Source organism: Pagrus pagrus (assembly GCF_965226575.1).
Source record: "Pagrus pagrus genome assembly, chromosome: 1".
Taxonomy (NCBI): Eukaryota; Metazoa; Chordata; class Actinopteri; order Spariformes; family Sparidae; genus Pagrus; species Pagrus pagrus.
In genome coordinates this window covers 2,992,520-3,011,015 of record NC_140185.1, presented here as the reverse complement: position 1 = coordinate 3,011,015, position 18,496 = coordinate 2,992,520, and the positions used below count along the sequence as shown (strand labels likewise).

The 18,496-nt window shown below is 37.7% G+C and overlaps 1 protein-coding gene across 2 annotated transcripts; it reads left to right on the top strand.

Moving 5' to 3' along the window:
* The first annotated feature begins 1,322 nt into the window (after positions 1–1,322).
* Positions 1,323–16,533, top strand: LOC311256900 (adhesion G-protein coupled receptor G1-like). Of its 2 annotated transcripts, XR_014622533.1 has the most exons (15): positions 1,323–1,382; positions 1,726–1,829; positions 1,934–2,009; positions 2,182–2,323; positions 3,188–3,307; positions 5,909–6,034; positions 7,755–7,800; positions 7,963–8,057; positions 11,860–11,975; positions 12,374–12,642; positions 12,760–12,856; positions 13,665–13,794; positions 14,307–14,463; positions 15,132–15,869; positions 16,457–16,533. XR_014622533.1 is itself a non-coding variant. In XM_084352313.1 (14 exons), the coding sequence occupies exons 2-14, from the start codon at positions 1,727–1,729 to the stop codon at positions 15,221–15,223; spliced, it is 1,569 nt and encodes a 522-aa protein (XP_084208439.1). In that variant the 5' UTR covers positions 1,323–1,382; position 1,726; the 3' UTR covers positions 15,224–16,425. The 2 variants fall into 2 exon arrangements, 1 of the variants encoding a protein (XP_084208439.1); XM_084352313.1 differs by lacking the exon at positions 16,457–16,533 and having other exon boundaries at positions 15,132–16,425.
* The last annotated feature ends 1,963 nt before the right edge of the window (positions 16,534–18,496 follow it).

Genomic DNA, 18,496 nt, shown 5'->3' with positions numbered 1-18,496 from the left:
GTCAGTTGGCCATGGACACCCTAAGTGTTCAATATTAATTAAGTTATTATGAAATAAATAATCAAATGAATACATTATGTTGAATAATAATGTTATCATTCATTTAAATGTTCTTCAAACTATGAGTTTTATAGCACTTACTATTTTTTTTTAAAAATTGCCTTTTTCGAAAGTCTGCTTTTATTTCCTGAATGTGATTTCCCCAACACTTGTATTTCATGTCAATTTTAATTATACAATGCCACTTTTACTTATAAGATAGTTTTTTTATTTGCTCCATTGAATTTCATAATAGGTAGATAAAAAGTAAGAACTGCATTACTTGCAATAAAGTCTAGGTTTTTATATAGATAGAAAATGAAATTGAAAATGTGTTTATCAAATTATCAGGGGGAACATAATTCACATTTTTTTCCAGTTACACTAATACATTTGTACAATTACTGACTCCTCCAGGCTTTGTTTTCAACTTGAATTCTTGTTATAATGGGAAAACAAATCACAACATATACAAACAGGAGGATTAAATGTACATGTTTAATTCTCGACACAGTCTTTCATTGATTCTTTGATGTGCTACTCCCCTCTGCTGGTGGCACTTGTGATATGCAACCATAAGCTAAGTGATGTGCAGTATAGGGTAACTCCACCAATCAAATCAAATCAAATCAAAAGTACTTTATTATTCCATTAGGAACTTTGTTGCGGAAGGACATCAAAAGTGCAGGAGCAGCAATACAACGATCCACACATCCCTACATACCACAGACATACCCAACACAATAATAACACACATTCCTACAACCACATATAAGTACAAGTACTTGCAGCAAAGGTTAAAAAAAAAAAAGACACATAAGATAAAAATTAGTTAAAAACAGGTTAATTGAAAAAGTCCAGTCCGTCCACTGGTCTAGCATTGCACTCCTGTTGTATGCCTATTACCCACAATGCAACTGTTTGTTTGTTTTTGACAGTGGCACCTGCAGTTATCCTGCACAGTGAAAAACTAGGAAGGGGTAATTTGAAAGGTTGTTTAAAGTTTTACCCTTTAACCAATGCTGTACTGCTGTGAAGTTCAGGATAAACTAGCTTCTAAATGGAACATGTGTGTAGTGTCAAGTTTTGAATATAATCTGATCCAATATTCAATACAGATGCAGTGGTTATAAATGCAAGAGATAAGGAAGGCATTTTTAGAGATCAGTACGTTGCTGCTTCCTCTTTTCTCAGAATGTCATTTACATGTGTTTTCCTTAACTTCCTGTGAACCTATTTGATTTCAGCAGGTTTCCTCACTTGCAGTTGCTCTGTCATATCAGCTGCACTGCAGTGTACTCTCATAAGACATAATTTTGACAGGGACTCGGCACCGTGAAAAGGTAGGCTGTGTTTTGATCCTCTTAAGGTCAGAGTCATCGTATTTACCTATCTACACTGATGCTGATATGAGGCCTGAGGGATATCTATTGGGTTTTTTAACTAAGACTATGGCTATGACTTGTTGCTGCAGTTGTTGACCGAGTTAAGATCAATAAATGTGGTTAAGTGATTCTGTTTGTACTTCCCTATGTGAATAAAGGGCACAAATACTTGACCAACTTTTATTTCAATCTCAAAGTCAGATTTTACTTCTATTTCTCTGCCATACATTTTTAATGACGTATGTCTGTTAGTAAAGCCGAGACAGGTGTTTATTCTAAATTAATGCTCATCACTTAACAGGATGACGTGGTGGCTCCTCTGTTGGCTGGTGCTGTATTTGGTGTTTCATAACATCACCTGTCAGGGTCCAAATTCAGTCTGTCGTAAAACGCAAACACAAGCGGGTGAGACATTTTAATTAATTTATTTATCTTTATTAGTATTTTATTTGGATATACACATTTAATGTACATCTCGAATATCAATAAATCATTCTTTTACCCTACAGAGATTTTGGATACTAGACTTTGTATGGAAGATATAAACAGCATTTTGGAAAACGGAATCGGCCACAACACTATTGAGTAAACCCTTACTTAATTCTGCATCCAATTTGACAAATGTTAAGATCCTATTGTCTCTGTAAGGATCTGTTTTGTGTGTGTTTGTTAATGAGTAATTTTTAAAAAAAAATCAGATTTAAAGGTCCAGTGTTTAAGCTTATTGCTTATAATGTTATTGGTTTTTTTTCACTAGAGCCATAGAGTGCCTAGAACAAATGCTAGAGGAAACAGAGGTGAATGAGGCTATGTACATATCCATCGGCCGCTTAGTGACCGCCCTGCACAGACCCAAAGGTCCCTTCAAAGGCCTTGAAATTAACGCAAATGAGGAAGAGGTAAGGATTCATTAAAAGTCAAAATCAGAATTACATTTTTAACTTCCTGGTTGATTTAAAAAAAAAAAAAAAGTTACTATCAGCATAACTTAAGCCATGGTAATGTCTGCAATGCACGCTTTGTACTTTGGTCCAAACTGCCCATTTATTGATTATTACTGGATGTGTTGGCATGAACACATGACTTTTCACATGACACTTTTGTACGGACATTCATGGTGAGCAGACCATGTACCCTCATGACTTTGGTGATCCCCTGACATGTCCTGTGGTGCCATCAGCAGGACAAATATGTCACTTACCTCAACAACGGAAATTTGCTACAGTCATGCATGCTTCCCAAAGGGTGCATCCCAATGACTTTGTTGATCTCCTAGCTTTGCCTCTAGCACGACCATCAGGAGAAAAAAAATTGAGTTTGTCCTGCAAACACCTGCATTACACATTCACATCAGCCTCAGCTGTACTTTGTGTTAGTTCTAATAAGAAAATGTTTGCACCCTAGCATGTTAACAATGATGGTGGTTGGTTTTACCTGCTTAACAGCCTGTTAAGCATTGTCTTTGTGAGCATGTTTGCATGCTGATATTAGCATTTAGCTCAATGCACCACTGTGGTTAAGTACATTCCCAATCAGGTCAAATGTTTGTTGGCTCTTAGTCTAGGCCTACATGTGTAGCACTGCCTACATGCAATCCATTCCACATGAGGTGTTTGTGTAAAAATTAGGCTGTGGTGCAACTGACAAGAATGATATATATTATACAGTGTGATTTGACACAAATGTAGCTGTGAGAGTTGCATTTTTCTGTTACAGGTTTTTAAATCCTCTTCCTGTTTTTTGCCTCTGTGCGTTTGATGTAGGCAAGGTCAGACAGGCCTGTCACCAACAGCAAAGTGAGAGTTCAACTGCCGACAGAGTTGGATGTCGGATCAGACAACACTATTGTGTTCTGCATGCTCACCTGGCCTGAAGCAAACGGGGTCAGAGACTACACTTTTTATGTTGTTTTTAAAGTAAATAATCTAAAAGATTTAGTTGAAATTAGTGTATATTATAAACTTAAATCAGAGAAACATTCTTTTGCATGTTTTTCAGTAAGTTTTCTATTCACTATGACTTCAATACTTCTATGAAACATTTTTATTCATTAGCTTGTTTACAGAGATACAAAAAATGTTCTTCTGACTTTCAAAATGTTGTAGATATGCCTCTGACTAGGATACAGGAAATACAATTCAAACGTGTAAAAACAAATGACTGCCATGCAGCTTATGTCACACGTGTGGGGGCCCATTATTTTGCAACAGTTGAAACTAACATGTTCACCATTGTTTTCACACTTATATTACAGCAAGACCATTTAGATAAACAGGATTTCCTGTATGTTAATGCTGCCAAGACTCTTGTGTTAAATAACACTGTAAATCAAATCAATCTAGCGACTAAAGTGTTATCAAAATTAGCAGTAGTAGCAGTAAAAGTGTATTTTTATATATAAAAGTCCTTTACTTGTTGTGTATATGTGTTAAACACATTTTTGGAACTGAACAAAATACAGTAGTTGAAGTTCCATTTTAAGCTCACACACTTTGTCATTTGTGGTTAAAGGAAAAATCTATCTACAGCACCTGAAGGAATCATTTTGTTGCCAGAATGAGCTTTTCTCTACTGCCTGCATGATCTTATAAATGGAGTTGGTGTGCCTCATAGAAGAGTGAACAAGGTTGGGGCTCGGTTATTGAAAAGAGGAACACTGTGAAATGTTGCAAATCTATCTTGAGTTATCTGATCACAAGTGGACAGATCTCAGTACATGAGTGAGCGCTCCCAAGACGCATTTTAGATCCAATCGCTAACACCAAATTTGGAGGTGGTTTGAAATGCATGTGAGCACATTCTTTTAGTGTGTATGGACACGTGTCCATGGTCACATTGATGAATCACCAACTCAAATGACATCCTCCGTGAAACAAGAAGAAGTCACAACAACAGGCATAATGGGTAACAAACTGTCTGGTTCTGTCATTTGGTTCACTGAAATGCAATCTAACCATCCTGATCTAACCAGTGAACTAGTTAGCACAATATCCCCAGACCCCCTGAATAAAGTGCATTATTTTGAGGTTGTTTGGGTTAGGAGAAACTTGAAAAACTTTGGGAAACGGCTGTGGCAAATTTAAAATTATTCATGCCTCCTTGTAAATTCAGCATTAAATGCAATAATCAAAGGTAGGGAAAATGATTGTGGTGAAAGAAAGTTAATTGATGAGTCTCATCGTCAAGTACCAACACTTTGGGTTAGAATTTCAGACCCAAAGCGTCAATATTTGACAACCTGGGAATGAGACTTGATAATCAGTTATCTCTCTCCAGAATCACCTTCCCCACCTTTAAGTTGTTTCTTTCTTTGTTAAAAGCATTGTTTTCTAATGGCAACGCTGTACAAGCCTTTATGAAAGAAGATGTCTTTCATAAAGGCAAATAAATGTTCATGTCAAATTTATAAATACTTGAAACAGCATCCAATATAGGCTACTTTATCATCCTTTAAAAAATTCACAAGGAGAAACTTTATAAGTGAGATCTGATCAGGAGTGGTCACTTGAGACACTTTCAAATACCAGGTGTGAAGTGATGGACCGGATCACTCAGAACTCATGTTAATACCAGGTCTGTAAAGGGCCAACTTACTTAATACGTACAAGCTAATTGGTCTTGGAATGACACAATGTTTCATCTCCAACTCGACACCAGATTCTCTTTTTAACCACAGAAGGACAAAAGTTAGGTGAGATAAATTGGCATAGCTTTATTAATTTCAAGCAGCCCAATCACCAGGACAAATGTTAACTTTGTATGTTTCTGCTAAACCACTGACAAAGTTAAAGCTGAACGCTTCTTACTGTTGTAACTTTATGTCTTTTTAGGTTGAATATGCTATTTCTCACAGCATCACAACGCTGTGCTTCAAATCAAATCAAATCAAATTTTATTTGTATAGCCCAAATTCACAAATTTGCCTCAGATGCTCTGCTTAGGTTTAGGCACAAAATCCAGTTGGTCAGAGTTAGGAAAACATCACAGTTTGGCTTAATATACCTGTTTTGGTCGCCACAATCATGGATGGAGATGGATGCCTCCACTTGAAAAAGGGAGGAAATATCCCCAGGTGTTCTTAAAAATTTCTGCTGGTGACTCAAACTGTGGTCAGCCATTTTATTGGCTGTTATAACACCACACCCTTCAAGGTTAGTAACTGTTCCACAATGACACAGGCGGAAATCTATCACAAAAGAGGAAGATATGTCAATTTCTGACTAAATACGTCAACATCCTCAAATGGTGCAAGACATGTTGCTTCCAGTGAACTTTTTGAAACTAAGAAGAGTTGGTCTTTTGGTCTTCAGTATTGTGGTTGCAGTAACATCCAAAATGTAATTGCATTCTAGTTGAGAGAAGTACCAGTGAAGGGCAGTGAGGTCACAACATTTCTAAAAAAATGTAAATGACTGTCATCCAATCATGGTTTGTAACTGTCTTGGATAAACTGTCAAACTTACTGATTGTGTGTTGTACTGTAGACCATATGGGAAGCCCCAGGTGAAATATATGAGAGCAGACTGATCGGCCTGAGTGTGCGGGGCAAGAAAGTGTCCGGACTACAGGAGCGGGTCATCATCTCCATGAATCTCACTCTGAACAGAAATGTAACGACATTCACCACTTACTTCTGTAACATACAGCTCTGAAAAAATTAAGAGACCACTGCAAATTTTTCTGAAATCAGCATCTCTACATGTATGACAGCCATTCCATTCCAGTGTCTGTTGAATTCCACAAGCATGCCTCATTCTACTTAATGAGGTACTGATTAGGTGATCACCTGTACCCAAATCTTATTTAACGAGGAAAAGTATAAAAACCACTGCTGTGGTCATCACTATCCTCTTGTAATAGGACCAGCTGGATGGCAAAAACAGTGCTACTAGTACCTCAAAGTAATTGGAATCAAAAAATAACTATTGACCATGCCAAAAGAGTTGAAAAGAAAAGTGTTGAGTGAGGAAAAGAAGGGTTCAATTCTGTCTTTACTGGCAGAGGGATACAGTGAGCATAAGGTTGCTTCCATCCTTAAAATTTCTAAGACGGCGGTTCATAAGAACAAGGTCAAGCAGCAGACATTGGGGACAACAAAGCTACAGACTGGCAGACGGTGAACTCTCCATTGACTGGGATGACCATCAACTCATTCGAATGTCACTCAGCACCCGTACGATGACATCAAGTGACCTACAAAAAGAATGGCAAATGGCAGCTGGGGTGAAGTGCACGTCGAGAACGGTTGGAAACAGGCTCCTTGGGCAGAGCTCATGTCATGTAAAGCTAGAAATAAGCCCTTCATCAATGAGAAGCAAAGAAGAGCCAGGCTGAGGTTTGCAGAAGACCATAAGGATTGGACCATAGCGGACTGGAGTAAGGTCATCTTCTCTGATGAGTCCAATTTTCAGCTTTGCCCAACACCTGGTAGTCTAATGGTTAGACAGAGAACTGGAGAGGTCTACAAGCCACAGTGTCTCGCACCCACTGTGAAATTTGGTGGAGGATCGGTGATGATCTGGGAGTGCTTCAGCTTCAGCAAGGCTGGAATCGGGCAGATTCGTGTTTGCAAAGGACGCATAAATCAAGCCACGTACGAGGTTATCCTGGAAGAAAACTTGTTTCCTTCTGCTCTGACAATGTTCCCCAACTCCGAGGATTGTTTTTTACAGCAGGACAATGCTCCATGCCACACAGCTAAGTCAATCAAGGTGTGGATGAAGGACCACCAGATCAAGACCCTGTCATGGCTAGCCCAATGTCCAGACCTGAACCCCATTGAAAACCTCTGGAATGTGATCAAGAGGAAGATGGATGGTCACAAGCCATCAGACAAAACTGAGCTGCTTGAATTTTTGCGCCAGGAGAGCATAAAGTCACCCAACAGCAATGTAAACACCTGGTGGAGAGCATGCCAAGACGCATGAAAGCTGTGATTAACAATCAATTATTCCACCAAATATTGATTTCTGAACTCTTCCTAAGTTAAAACATTAGTATTGTGTTGTTTATAAATGAATATGAACTTGTTTTCTTTTCTTTATTTGAGGTCTGAAAACACCGCATCTTTTTTGTTATTTTGACCATTTGTCATTTTCTGCAAATAAATGCTCTAAATGACAATATTGTTATTTGGAATTTAGGAGAAATTTTGTCAGTAGTTGATAGAATAAAACAAAACTGTTCATTTCACTCAAACACATACCTATGAATAGCAACATCAGAGAAACTGATAATTTTGCAGTGGTCTCTTCATTTTGTCCAGAGCTGTATATATAATATATACACATAAACAATATAATGTAAACCTGATATATTCTTGTTTCACAGGAGGCCAGAGAACCCATGTGTGTGTTCTTTAATTTTTCAACGAAGAGTAAGTGCATCACATCCGTCACAATCAATAACAATCATATGTTTTTGTTATGAAGAAGATAAATTAGATTCTCTATGCTTTCACACATGATCAACCACATGATCATGTTGTGCAAATGTAACATAATCATTTGTATAATGATCTGTTTGTTTGACTTGCCAGAATATAGCAATTATGGCTGCGAAACCCTGTGGAAACCTGGTCAGAGTCACATCACCTGCTCCTGTGACCACCTCACATACTTCGGTGTGCTCATGGTAAGCTTGGCCTTTTGTCACCATAAAGCAGAGCTATAGAGAGAGAATCACAACAAAGCAACCAGTTTATCATGACTGCTTTTTCAGTAGAAGTGCATATGAAACTGAATCTGCAATCCATTAAAAAATGTCTAAAAAATAAAATGGGATATTTATATCATAAAATACAGTACAAATATTCTGCAAAAGGTCTTTTTCACGGCAGACATTCTGACTTCACAGTAGGAAAAGCATAGGTGTTAATAACAAGATTAATAATGGGTCCAATCTATTCAAGTGTCCCTGACATTGTGGCAATTAACCAGCATCCTCAACCAGGACCATGACACTGGAGCAGCTACTTGGACTTGACTTTATTATCTTAAGGGGAAATTCTTTTTCACAACACTCATCAGACATACAGTACATACAACAGACAATATACAAAAACAGTACATACAACAATTGTAACACTGTAAAAAAAAACAACAACTACAAAACCACACTTGGGTCTGTTCAGCAAGGCCTATTATTTAGGGCAGTTATAGCTGAGGGGATCAGACTCTTCCCAAAGCGAGCCCTTCTGCACCTCAGTGCTCTGTAGCTAAATTAAATATAACCATTATTGTTGTTATCATTTCCAACTGTGTTTTTTCTACTGTGACAAGGTAAAATCTCTGCAGTGTAATGGAATGTAAGGAATATAAACAGCAAACTACTAGTGTGACTAGATGAATTTAGTTACCAAAAAAATGGAAGAATAAAAATCAGTTTTAAAATTGCCAACTCTGCTTCTCTTACATTAAAAGTATGCCTCACTGAAACGTCATTGTTATGAAACTGGATACTCTGCATTGCTTCATGGAATTTTGCATTAATGTGTACCGTAGTTTCACTCTTGTTGCGACCAGTAGGCGATTTGAGGGGGGATGAGGGGGGATGTCGTCCCCCTTGTTAGCAAAATTAGGCCGACCAAAAAGCATCCCCCTTGTTAGCCTGCCATCACTCTTCATCCCCTAGTAACAGAATCTGAAACATTCCCACTGGGTTCTCTTCATACATTCATGGTATGATACCCTGCGGGGGGCGGAACAAAACCTGTAGCAGACGCGATGTCATAGAGCAGCTTCCGGTGGATTCCCAGCGCGTCTCTCTGTAGAGGAGAAGCACAACAAGTTTGCTTGTTCTTAAACTAAAATGTTACTTTTTCTAAGTGTTTTTAGTGTGCCTGTTCAGAACATGGTGGCTTATGTTATTTTGATAATTGTCATTTTTGTGCTGGTTTATAGTTTAACCATTAGTAGGGTGGCCGTTACATTTCCTGACACCAGCTGTTTTATCCACCGTTGAAACGCACTCTGCTGGACAAACTATGTTATTACACCAATTTTAAATTAGCCCAAGCATGTTTTTCTGCATTATAGTTTTTAAATATAAGGTTTTCATATCGGTGCATATGAGACTATATACACCGATACTGATATATCTGTGATAGGCTAATATTGGCTGATAAAATCGGCCTACAGATAAATCGGGAGGGCTGTAGGCCTACTATTTTGCACAATGTTCAATGTGTGTCCTTCAAGGAATTTAGATGGTAAAAAATTCCAAGGGGTCATGTAACTTAAAATGACCCTGCTTGTAGTGTAATGTGAGAAACATGAGAAAACCCTGCGTGAATGGTCCGGGTATGAAAGTAGGCTATAATCCGTTTTTCTGTCAAAACCAAAAAACGAATAAACGGAAACAGCGCCCCTTTTTCCTTTTTTCGTTTTGAATCAAAAACAAAAAAACCAAAACCAAAAAACGGCCTAAATTTGGTTTTTGCAAATTCAGTTTTTCGTTTTTCGTTTCTTTTTTTTATGAATGACGGCGAATATGACGGCGGACAGACCGGAAGCGGAAGTGAAGTGTAAAACCGTCAAAATAATAGTTTAGCGTGCTGGCGCTAACTTCTTAGCGTATATTATAGACTACCATCCTCTTTCTACACCATATGGTTCACATTTATTTTACTTCTGTGAAACTATAACAGCTGGTTGTTTGGAAGAACGTGTTAGGCCTATAATTATAATTTTATGCAGTTTATTCGACAATGCTGTAAACCAACAGCCACGCCCCTTCCAGGAGGCTATCATGGAACTGATCATGTGTCGCGGCAGCAAGGTTAGACAAAAGGAAGAAAACAGACAGCTGTTGCTATCGTTTATTTTGTTTAAATGGGCGAATGTTAATGAGCAATGCTCAGCTGTCAGAAATTAAAAGCTTGCCTCATTGTCATATTTGGCTGTGATCACTTTTTTGTAGGCTATTCCTCACAGCTCTCCATTAAATCAACCTGCTCCTCCCGACTGAAATGAAGTGATCACAGGCGCAGCTCATCACCGCCGTGACACCAGTTGGGTCTGTCCGGGGATTTGGTTTTTGTTGAGCCGCATGGCTGTGTTGGCCATCATCCGCCGTGGTAGCCCTGAGGTCTACTGTTCATGTAAAAACTGTGCCACCCTGTGGCTAAACAACTGCACTTAAGTCATAAGTTCTCATTTTCAAAATCATTCAAGACAGTCTGGCTGCAGACCTGCACGGTCAGGACACCTAGTCTTGACTGTGGGTGACTTGATAGATGTTCTTAATTTAGGCAGGGAATGTAAAGCCTAGCTAATAGTAAAGTTTTTCCACAAAGTGCATTCACACACTAGGCTAAAATTATAATTATAGGCCTAACACGTTCTTCCAAACAACCAGCTGTTATAGTTTCACAGAAGTAAAATAAATGTGAACCATATGGTGTAGAAAGAGGATGGTAGTCTATAATATACGCTAAGAAGTTAGCGCCAGCACGCTAAACTATTATATTGACGGTTTTACACTTCACTTCCGCTTCCGGTCTGTCCGCCGTCATATTCGCCGTCATATTCATTAAAAAAAGAAACGAAAAACGAAAAAAATGAATTTGCAAAAACGAAATTTCGGCCGTTATTTGGTTTTGGTTTTCTCGTTTTTTGATGCTGACAGCAAAAACCGTTTTACCGTTTTTGATTCAAAACGATAAAAGGAAAAAGGGTCGCTGTTTCCGTTTATTCGTTTTTTGGTTTTTACAGAAAAACGGATTATACTTTCATACCTGGACCCTGAAAAAACTCAGTCCACTGCATACAATTTAAAGGTGTACTTACTCATTACTTTAATACAGTTATAAAAAGACAATTGTAGTAGGGAGAGAAGGAAGATAACTGGATAAAATGGAATTGTAGAATTAGAAATGTCACAGATATGGTTAAGGCGTCAACAATGGGTGGCAGGGTGGTGCTCCCATTGAGCCATCCCCCCTGTTAAAAATGAACAAATCACCTACTGGTTGCGACCACTAAATGTCACAAAAGTAAAAAAAGAAAAAAAAAAAGAAAAAAAATCAAATTCTACTCCTAATGACTAGTAAAACTTTCAATACTGCATATAAAATATACACATGAAGTTATCAGTATTTATATTATCAGCAAACTATCCTCGTATTCTGAATGTATTACATTATATCATTCACACAGGTGTTATAAGTCTATTTATTATTAGATTATTATTACTGATGCATTAACATACTGATTAATTAACATAAGGTCTCTATACCGAAGCTAGAGAAAGTGGAGCTAATCTAATTTACATTATATCCATTCCAGTGGTTAACTCCGCATCTTAAGTTATAAACTTGTCTTACTGGTGTGTTTTGTATGTAAATCTGATTTAAGTCTGATTCTCCAGTAACGATCAAATAAATAAAATAAAGTATAAATACAACATTTTCTGCACATTTGTACTTTCTCCACAGGTGTCTGCTAATATCAGCGATAAAGACCAGCAGATTCTGACATTCATCACTCTGATTGGCTGCAGTATTTCTCTTTTTGCCTTGGTCCTCACGATTCTGCTCTTCATCACGAATAAGTAATTTATTCTTCCCTGGCACATGACTCTCCTCTCATTTTTCATTGTCCTTCATTCCTCCTTATTTGTCCTTTCCTCTGACATATTTTCAGGTACAGCAGCACCCTTCTCTCCTTGTTCCCATCACTTCTGCAGTTCTCTTTATCCTCCTTTGTTCGACTTCTGGCTGTGCTTTCTTAATTTGTTTCCTGTTTCTTACCATACCCTGTGAATACAGTGTGCTCTCCCTTCTTTTCTGTTAATCACATTTTGTCTCTCCTTCCTTCCTTTTTTCTTTCTCTCATCCTTCCTTTATTCCTCCACTTAATATGACCAAATTTTATCACAACCATGGTATGACAATGAAATCAGCACATAATCAAACACTTACCACAGATCAATTCTTCTCTGTTTGACAGAACAATCAGGGCAGACGTCTCCATGAAGGTCCACATCAACCTCGCCATTGCCCTGATCCTCCTCAACGTGCACTTCCTCCCTAGTCACACAGTGGCAGCGCTGTCCTCCACAGGGCTCTGCCTGTACATGGCCCTTACTCTTCATTTTTCCCTGCTGGCCACTTTCAGCTGGATGGCTCTGGAGGGGTTCCACCTCTATCTTCTCTTAATCAGAGTCTTTAACATCTATGTCAGGAGATACCTGCTCAAGATCAGCCTGGTGGGATGGGGTGAGTAGAGCCGCCAAGCACAGGGACCTGTGAGACGGAGGCATCAGTCAACAAACTTTGGAGTGATTGAAACCTTAAGTTAAAAGATTAATCCCTCTCTTAATCCTTTTGTTTCAGGTGTCCCTGCAGTCATTGTATCCCTGGTGGTCATCACAGACAGTGACACATATGGAAGCGTTCCTCTGGACTCATCTAACTCGAACAACACTGCAATGTACGGGAGAAGCAGGAACAAAATTTGCAAGCATGTGCAATCCAGACTAATAATTAACTTGTATTTATAAGTGCTTTGCATGCGCATTGGGGTTTTTGGAATTTGAATATTTTTACTGTATATAGCAGAAGCTTTTTTCACCTGAATTAACATGACACAATTAACATTAACAACACTGTATTTCACAGGTCTTGACATTTCATGATAAGTAGGTGGTAATTACCAAGCAACATATTTGAATTTTCTTTAAAATGACCAGAATAATTACCTCAGAATGTTTTGAAGATTACACCAATATTACTCAATGGAAATATTCTGCTATTTCCAATAAACATTTAATAAATAACTGGTACTTTTAAAAATAGATTTCCAGGAAACTTCCATCTGGATTCTGCTAAAGTTCGGCTGATCATGCCATTTTAATTTCCACCTAGTTTCTGTCCTCAGCAGGACACTAAACTGAAGGAGTGTCTGCAAGCGCAACTTCCAACCAGTTCGAAAGTAAAATGGCATGATCAGCAGGAGTTAAGCAAAAAATAGCTTCCTGGAAATGTATGTAATGTTTTGTTTTTGGGTTTGTTTGTTGTTGTTTTTTTACAAAAAACAGCTATTTATTAACTGCTTATTGGAAAATAGCAAATCATAATATTAAATAATGTTGGGATTATTTTAAATACATTTGCTGAAAATTATTGTGGTAAGTGACTGGTAATTAAAAACAAATTCTAGTATGTCACTTGGCAATTACTGCCCACTCACCAAGATATTTTGCAGTGTGAGATTACATCTATTCTCCCTCTCTTTATAGATGTTATATACGTAACAACACGGTGAAGATGGTGACTACAGTGGGAGTGTTCAGCTTGGTGTTCCTCTTTAACGTGATCATGCTGGGGGTGATGGTCCAACGAGTTTTGAGCCTCCGCCACAGCAAAGAGGTGAGAGTGAACCTGCATTCTTTGCGGCTGGCTCTTCTTGTCTTTACAAAGGATCTTTAAAGGATGAGTCTGCTGACATGTCATATGCTTCTCGCTATCAACATTCCCAGTGAAAACAACCTGAAATTAATTGATCGTTCTAAAAAGTTCTTTCTGCTCCATTTAATGGGCAACATGTTCCTCTATTAACATGAACACACACACTGTAGTTGATCTTGAGTCAATCCCACATACATGTTCTGCTGCTGTAAATTGTCATAGTTTTAATCCAAACAAATGAACTATTTAATCCTGTTTGAGTGATGTGACCTGCTGTTTAAGGATTTTCCTTCTTTCTTATTGTATTCGTGACCCATCTGACAGTGGGAGTAATTGGGCTAATTTTAATCAAATGAAGAAGATAACTCTGCTTTCACTCAGGAGGTGTTTTCAAGACTAGACATGTCATGGTCTGGTTTGTGATCGTCAGTAGTATTACGTGCTAATGTGTCATTGTACACTATATTTTACAGTTTGGACAGCAGATCCATGACAGAGCCAAGCGAGAGATCTGTACCCTGCTAGGAATCACCATTCTGCTTGGCATACCCTGGGGCCTTGTCTTCTTCTCCTTCGGCCACCTGACCACTGCGGGCCTCTATCCCTTCTGCATCCTGAACTCACTGCAAGGTCTGCACAGCCTCCCTCCACATGTTCAGTTCTATCCTGCATGTGGTGATATTACTTTAAACATGACAGAAAGGGTTATACTGTATGAGTCAAATATGAAATTAGTTGTTGTAAAAGCAAAGTTGATCCACCTGGTTTGACATTTTTTCAGGGTCTGGTCAGGATGGGACACAACAGTGTGTAACTTTTATACAGAAAGCTTAACATAGCAAGTCTTTACATGTGTATGCCCGATCTAACTTGGTTAAGAGCAGTAACTGTAATGCATTGTCCAAGCCAGACCATACAGGCCATCTTGGCAATCTCCCACTGTGAATATGGAATGGAAACACTAATTTGTATAGCTGTATCATATATCACAATAAATGGCCGAAGTCTCTGGGTTTTATGACAGGTCGAGGAATTTTATTTACGTTGCAAACTGACAAAATCACGAAATTGTCAAGCGAAAAGAATACTAAAGACAAAGAGACCCTTGTCAATATTAAACGGTAATTAAAATACATACTTATCTGTATATATCTGTGCAGTGGACATTGGCCTGAATATTTGTATAGTGATAAGCAGTGAAGGGACACAGTCAAATAGTTTATCAGAAGCATTTGCATGATCTGCATGATCCTGTCCGCCTGTTTGTTCGCTCTCTAACACTTTGCCGTCTCTGTCAGGTTTCTTCATCTTCCTGTGGTTTGTGATGTCTCTGAGAAAGATTGGTAAATCAGCTGAGACAAGCGGTGTAACACACAGCACCAACAGCTGAACCGGAAGCCAACATACCAAGACTTTTTGTCTTTTGTGTATGTGTGTGTGTGTGTGTGTGTGTGTTGGGGGGTATGAGCACATGCTGGTGTACTGGTACAAAAATTGTGGTGAGGGGTTTGCCTATCTTGTGTACCTAGCAGCTCTTCAACTTCACCCATTCTGTGCATTTGAAATACTGATTCTGAACATTTTCATCATGTAGCTATAGCTTATATATTTTTTTCTTATATTTTTCACAATCCCTGTGTGTGTATGTATGTATTTGAATATTTGCAGTGCAGTTTTTTAATCATTATTAATTCACCAAAGTTAATATACCGAATACAAACAGCATGAAACTACCATCTTCTGTGTTTTTCCAAACCATGATGTTATTGTAGAATATATCACATCTCTGTTAATGGACCTGACTTGCTGTTACAGTGGAGTTTTGACTGTGACATCAGTTCTTCTCTTGTAAACATTAACAAACTTACAGTACCTGCACTCATTTTGTTTCAGTGATAAAAAACTAATATTTGCATAAAACAAATACCTCCAACACATCAAACACAAGCACTATTGTATTTTACTTGGAGTTCCCAATCATGAAATAACACAACCAGCACAGCTCAGTGGTCTGTTTCATCCGGTTCACTTCAGAGGTAAGAGGGAACAACTCTATGTTCACTGAGTGTCAGTGTAAATGTTTGTAAATCTTTTTTATATTTGGGTGTACACTGGGTATTACTGTGATCGTATTGTGGAATTTATGACTGAGTAATTGTTAATAATTTCAAAGTTGACATTTTAATTAGTTTTATTGATATAGATTTGGAAGAAATCTTGGTCATGGATTTAAAATGTTCCTTTAGTTGGAGCTGTATCACATATTTTCCTCTATTTGGTCAAGTGATATGGACTAAATCCATAGCAAGTATGTCTGAGTTTTGCTTGTTTTATATTTTGTTTTACCATTCAGAGAATTTAGCCCATTTCCGTCTATGTTATTTGGGAGTGGGCTGGACTACTGGGAGTTTTGTGACCTTTGAATATTTCAAATCTTGCGGTGTTTTTTTTGTTTGTTTGTTTTTCAAAATACAAGAAAATGAAGTGCTTGCATACCTTTTTCTGTCTTTGGAAACTGAACAGTAATATTTGTTTTATTGTTATCAGGTGACTTAAGACTGAGATAAACTGCATATATCTGCACCAAAATTAGCTTCATTTCTTCTGTTATTTATTTCATCAGTCACATGATCAGTGGAAATACAATGGTCCCCTTACTGCTGTTCCTGCTGCTCCAAGAAACACTGGCTGACCAACGTGCGACAAGTATTTTTTTTCTATTTATTTGTAGCTAATTGTGATATACATTTTTACCAATCCCAAACTACAAGGAACAATGTACCTGAAAATAAAAATCCAACTATTATCTAACTAGCCTACGTCAGTCATAACAGCAGTAAAACAGCACACAACAGAACTGGCTGAGAACTGGTTAGATGGAGATGAAAGGAAAAAAGAAGAGCCTGTATCTTTACTCAGTAACAGTGACAAAAGTATTGTAATTCCTCTTAAGCCGAGAGACCAGTAAATCTCCTCACACATTACCTAAAAAAGAATTTAAAAAAATAAAGAATAGACTAGATTTTCCATGAGAACATTTGCAGCTGAATTTCTTGTGATCTTTATGTTGAAATAAAGAAGCTTACACAGGATTGAATGACATCTGAGAGTGATGTATAACATTCTGCATGTAAGAATGAATAATGAGATTAGGTTCTTGTGAAAATACTATTTAAACCATCCATCTGTATTTAAATCAATGCATTATAATAGACTGACTGACAAAAGTTAGAATTAAATTAGCTTCTCTCTCGGAGTATGTTTAACCTTTATTAAAGTAATTTAGCTTGCTGTTCATGTACTTTAGTCTGTGTCTGAATCTAAAAATCTGAAAATGCTAAAATTGTTTTTCCTGCTTGGAATTCTAGTTTTTTTTTTACCATAAAATGTCTATTGAACTATTATTAAAAGGGACACTATGTCTTTTTGGAGAAGAAATTCAAACTCAGAATTTTAATAATTACAATATTAATGAGGAACTAATACAAACTCAGATATGTATTTTTCCATAAGTGAATAACAAGCTGTTCTCAGAGGAAAATAAGGTCCCAGAACACTGTTTGAAGCTAAAAAGGTGGCAGGGTCCGCCACATATAAACAAAGTAAAACAGTATGATATTGTGTTGTCCTTTAAGGTCAGTTTGTTTATCCAGTCATGAAAACAAAGAGTTTGTTTTCTTAGTTTGTTTAGGCAGAAAAAAATCAGCCAATGAAGATCTTTCTCTTCTAATTCAAATTTCTTCCCCAAAACTACAAAGTGCAACTCAAACTCAGAAAAAACTAAATCAACTCAGACTAGATTTTTAATGAGAACTTGGAATTCAAAATTTTCTTTAAAATATAACATCTAGTAAACCAAGATTTAAGACTGTGACTGAAGACATGTCAGATACAGTAAATTGCATTTGTACCTTTTCCTTCTGTTTCTGTCTTCAGTTCATCTCAACATTTTGAATAGTGCAATTCATGTTGACATGACGGTTGCTAACATCGAAGATCGCATACCTGGTAATGTCAATTGTTTGGAGGGAGAACGTCAATGTTTCTTTCACTGTGTTGAGTTCAACAACACGTTCAATGGATCATCTGTTAACTTAGAGGTTCATGTGGATGAGCATCTTGACAAGAACGTCTACAGCTTTACTGAAAGTAAGTGTACCTCAAATAGACCATTGACTCTGTCCATACAGGTCTCAGAAACTGCAGTACAGTCCCGTACAGAGGGAATCACACATTAACACCAACGGGGTCAGACATGAATGCTTTTGTTAAGATTCTGAACAATATCCATCCACAACTACTATCTCCAAAAAACAGGGCGGTTTTACTTTATGTCTGTAGCTCAAGTTTGATTCCTCTCTCACTTTTCAGATAGCGGAATTTGCACTCTATACCATTGCAAGGCACGTACTATTTTACCACTGATTACTGTACTGGACCATGAGAGCTCTTATCAAAAGGATATGATGTATCTCCACTCCGTACGGGATTCATGTTCACAGCTCTTCAGTAGCAGCTATGAAGCCAAGAAATACTTTATCAAGTAAGTGTCAGACCTGTTGCAGGTGCTCCTCTGTTTGCTAATATATTTATTAGTTCATACTGTTTTCTGTAAAACCGTCTTTAGTTATGCAAGCAGCACGGCAATGTTGGTCTGTCGGTC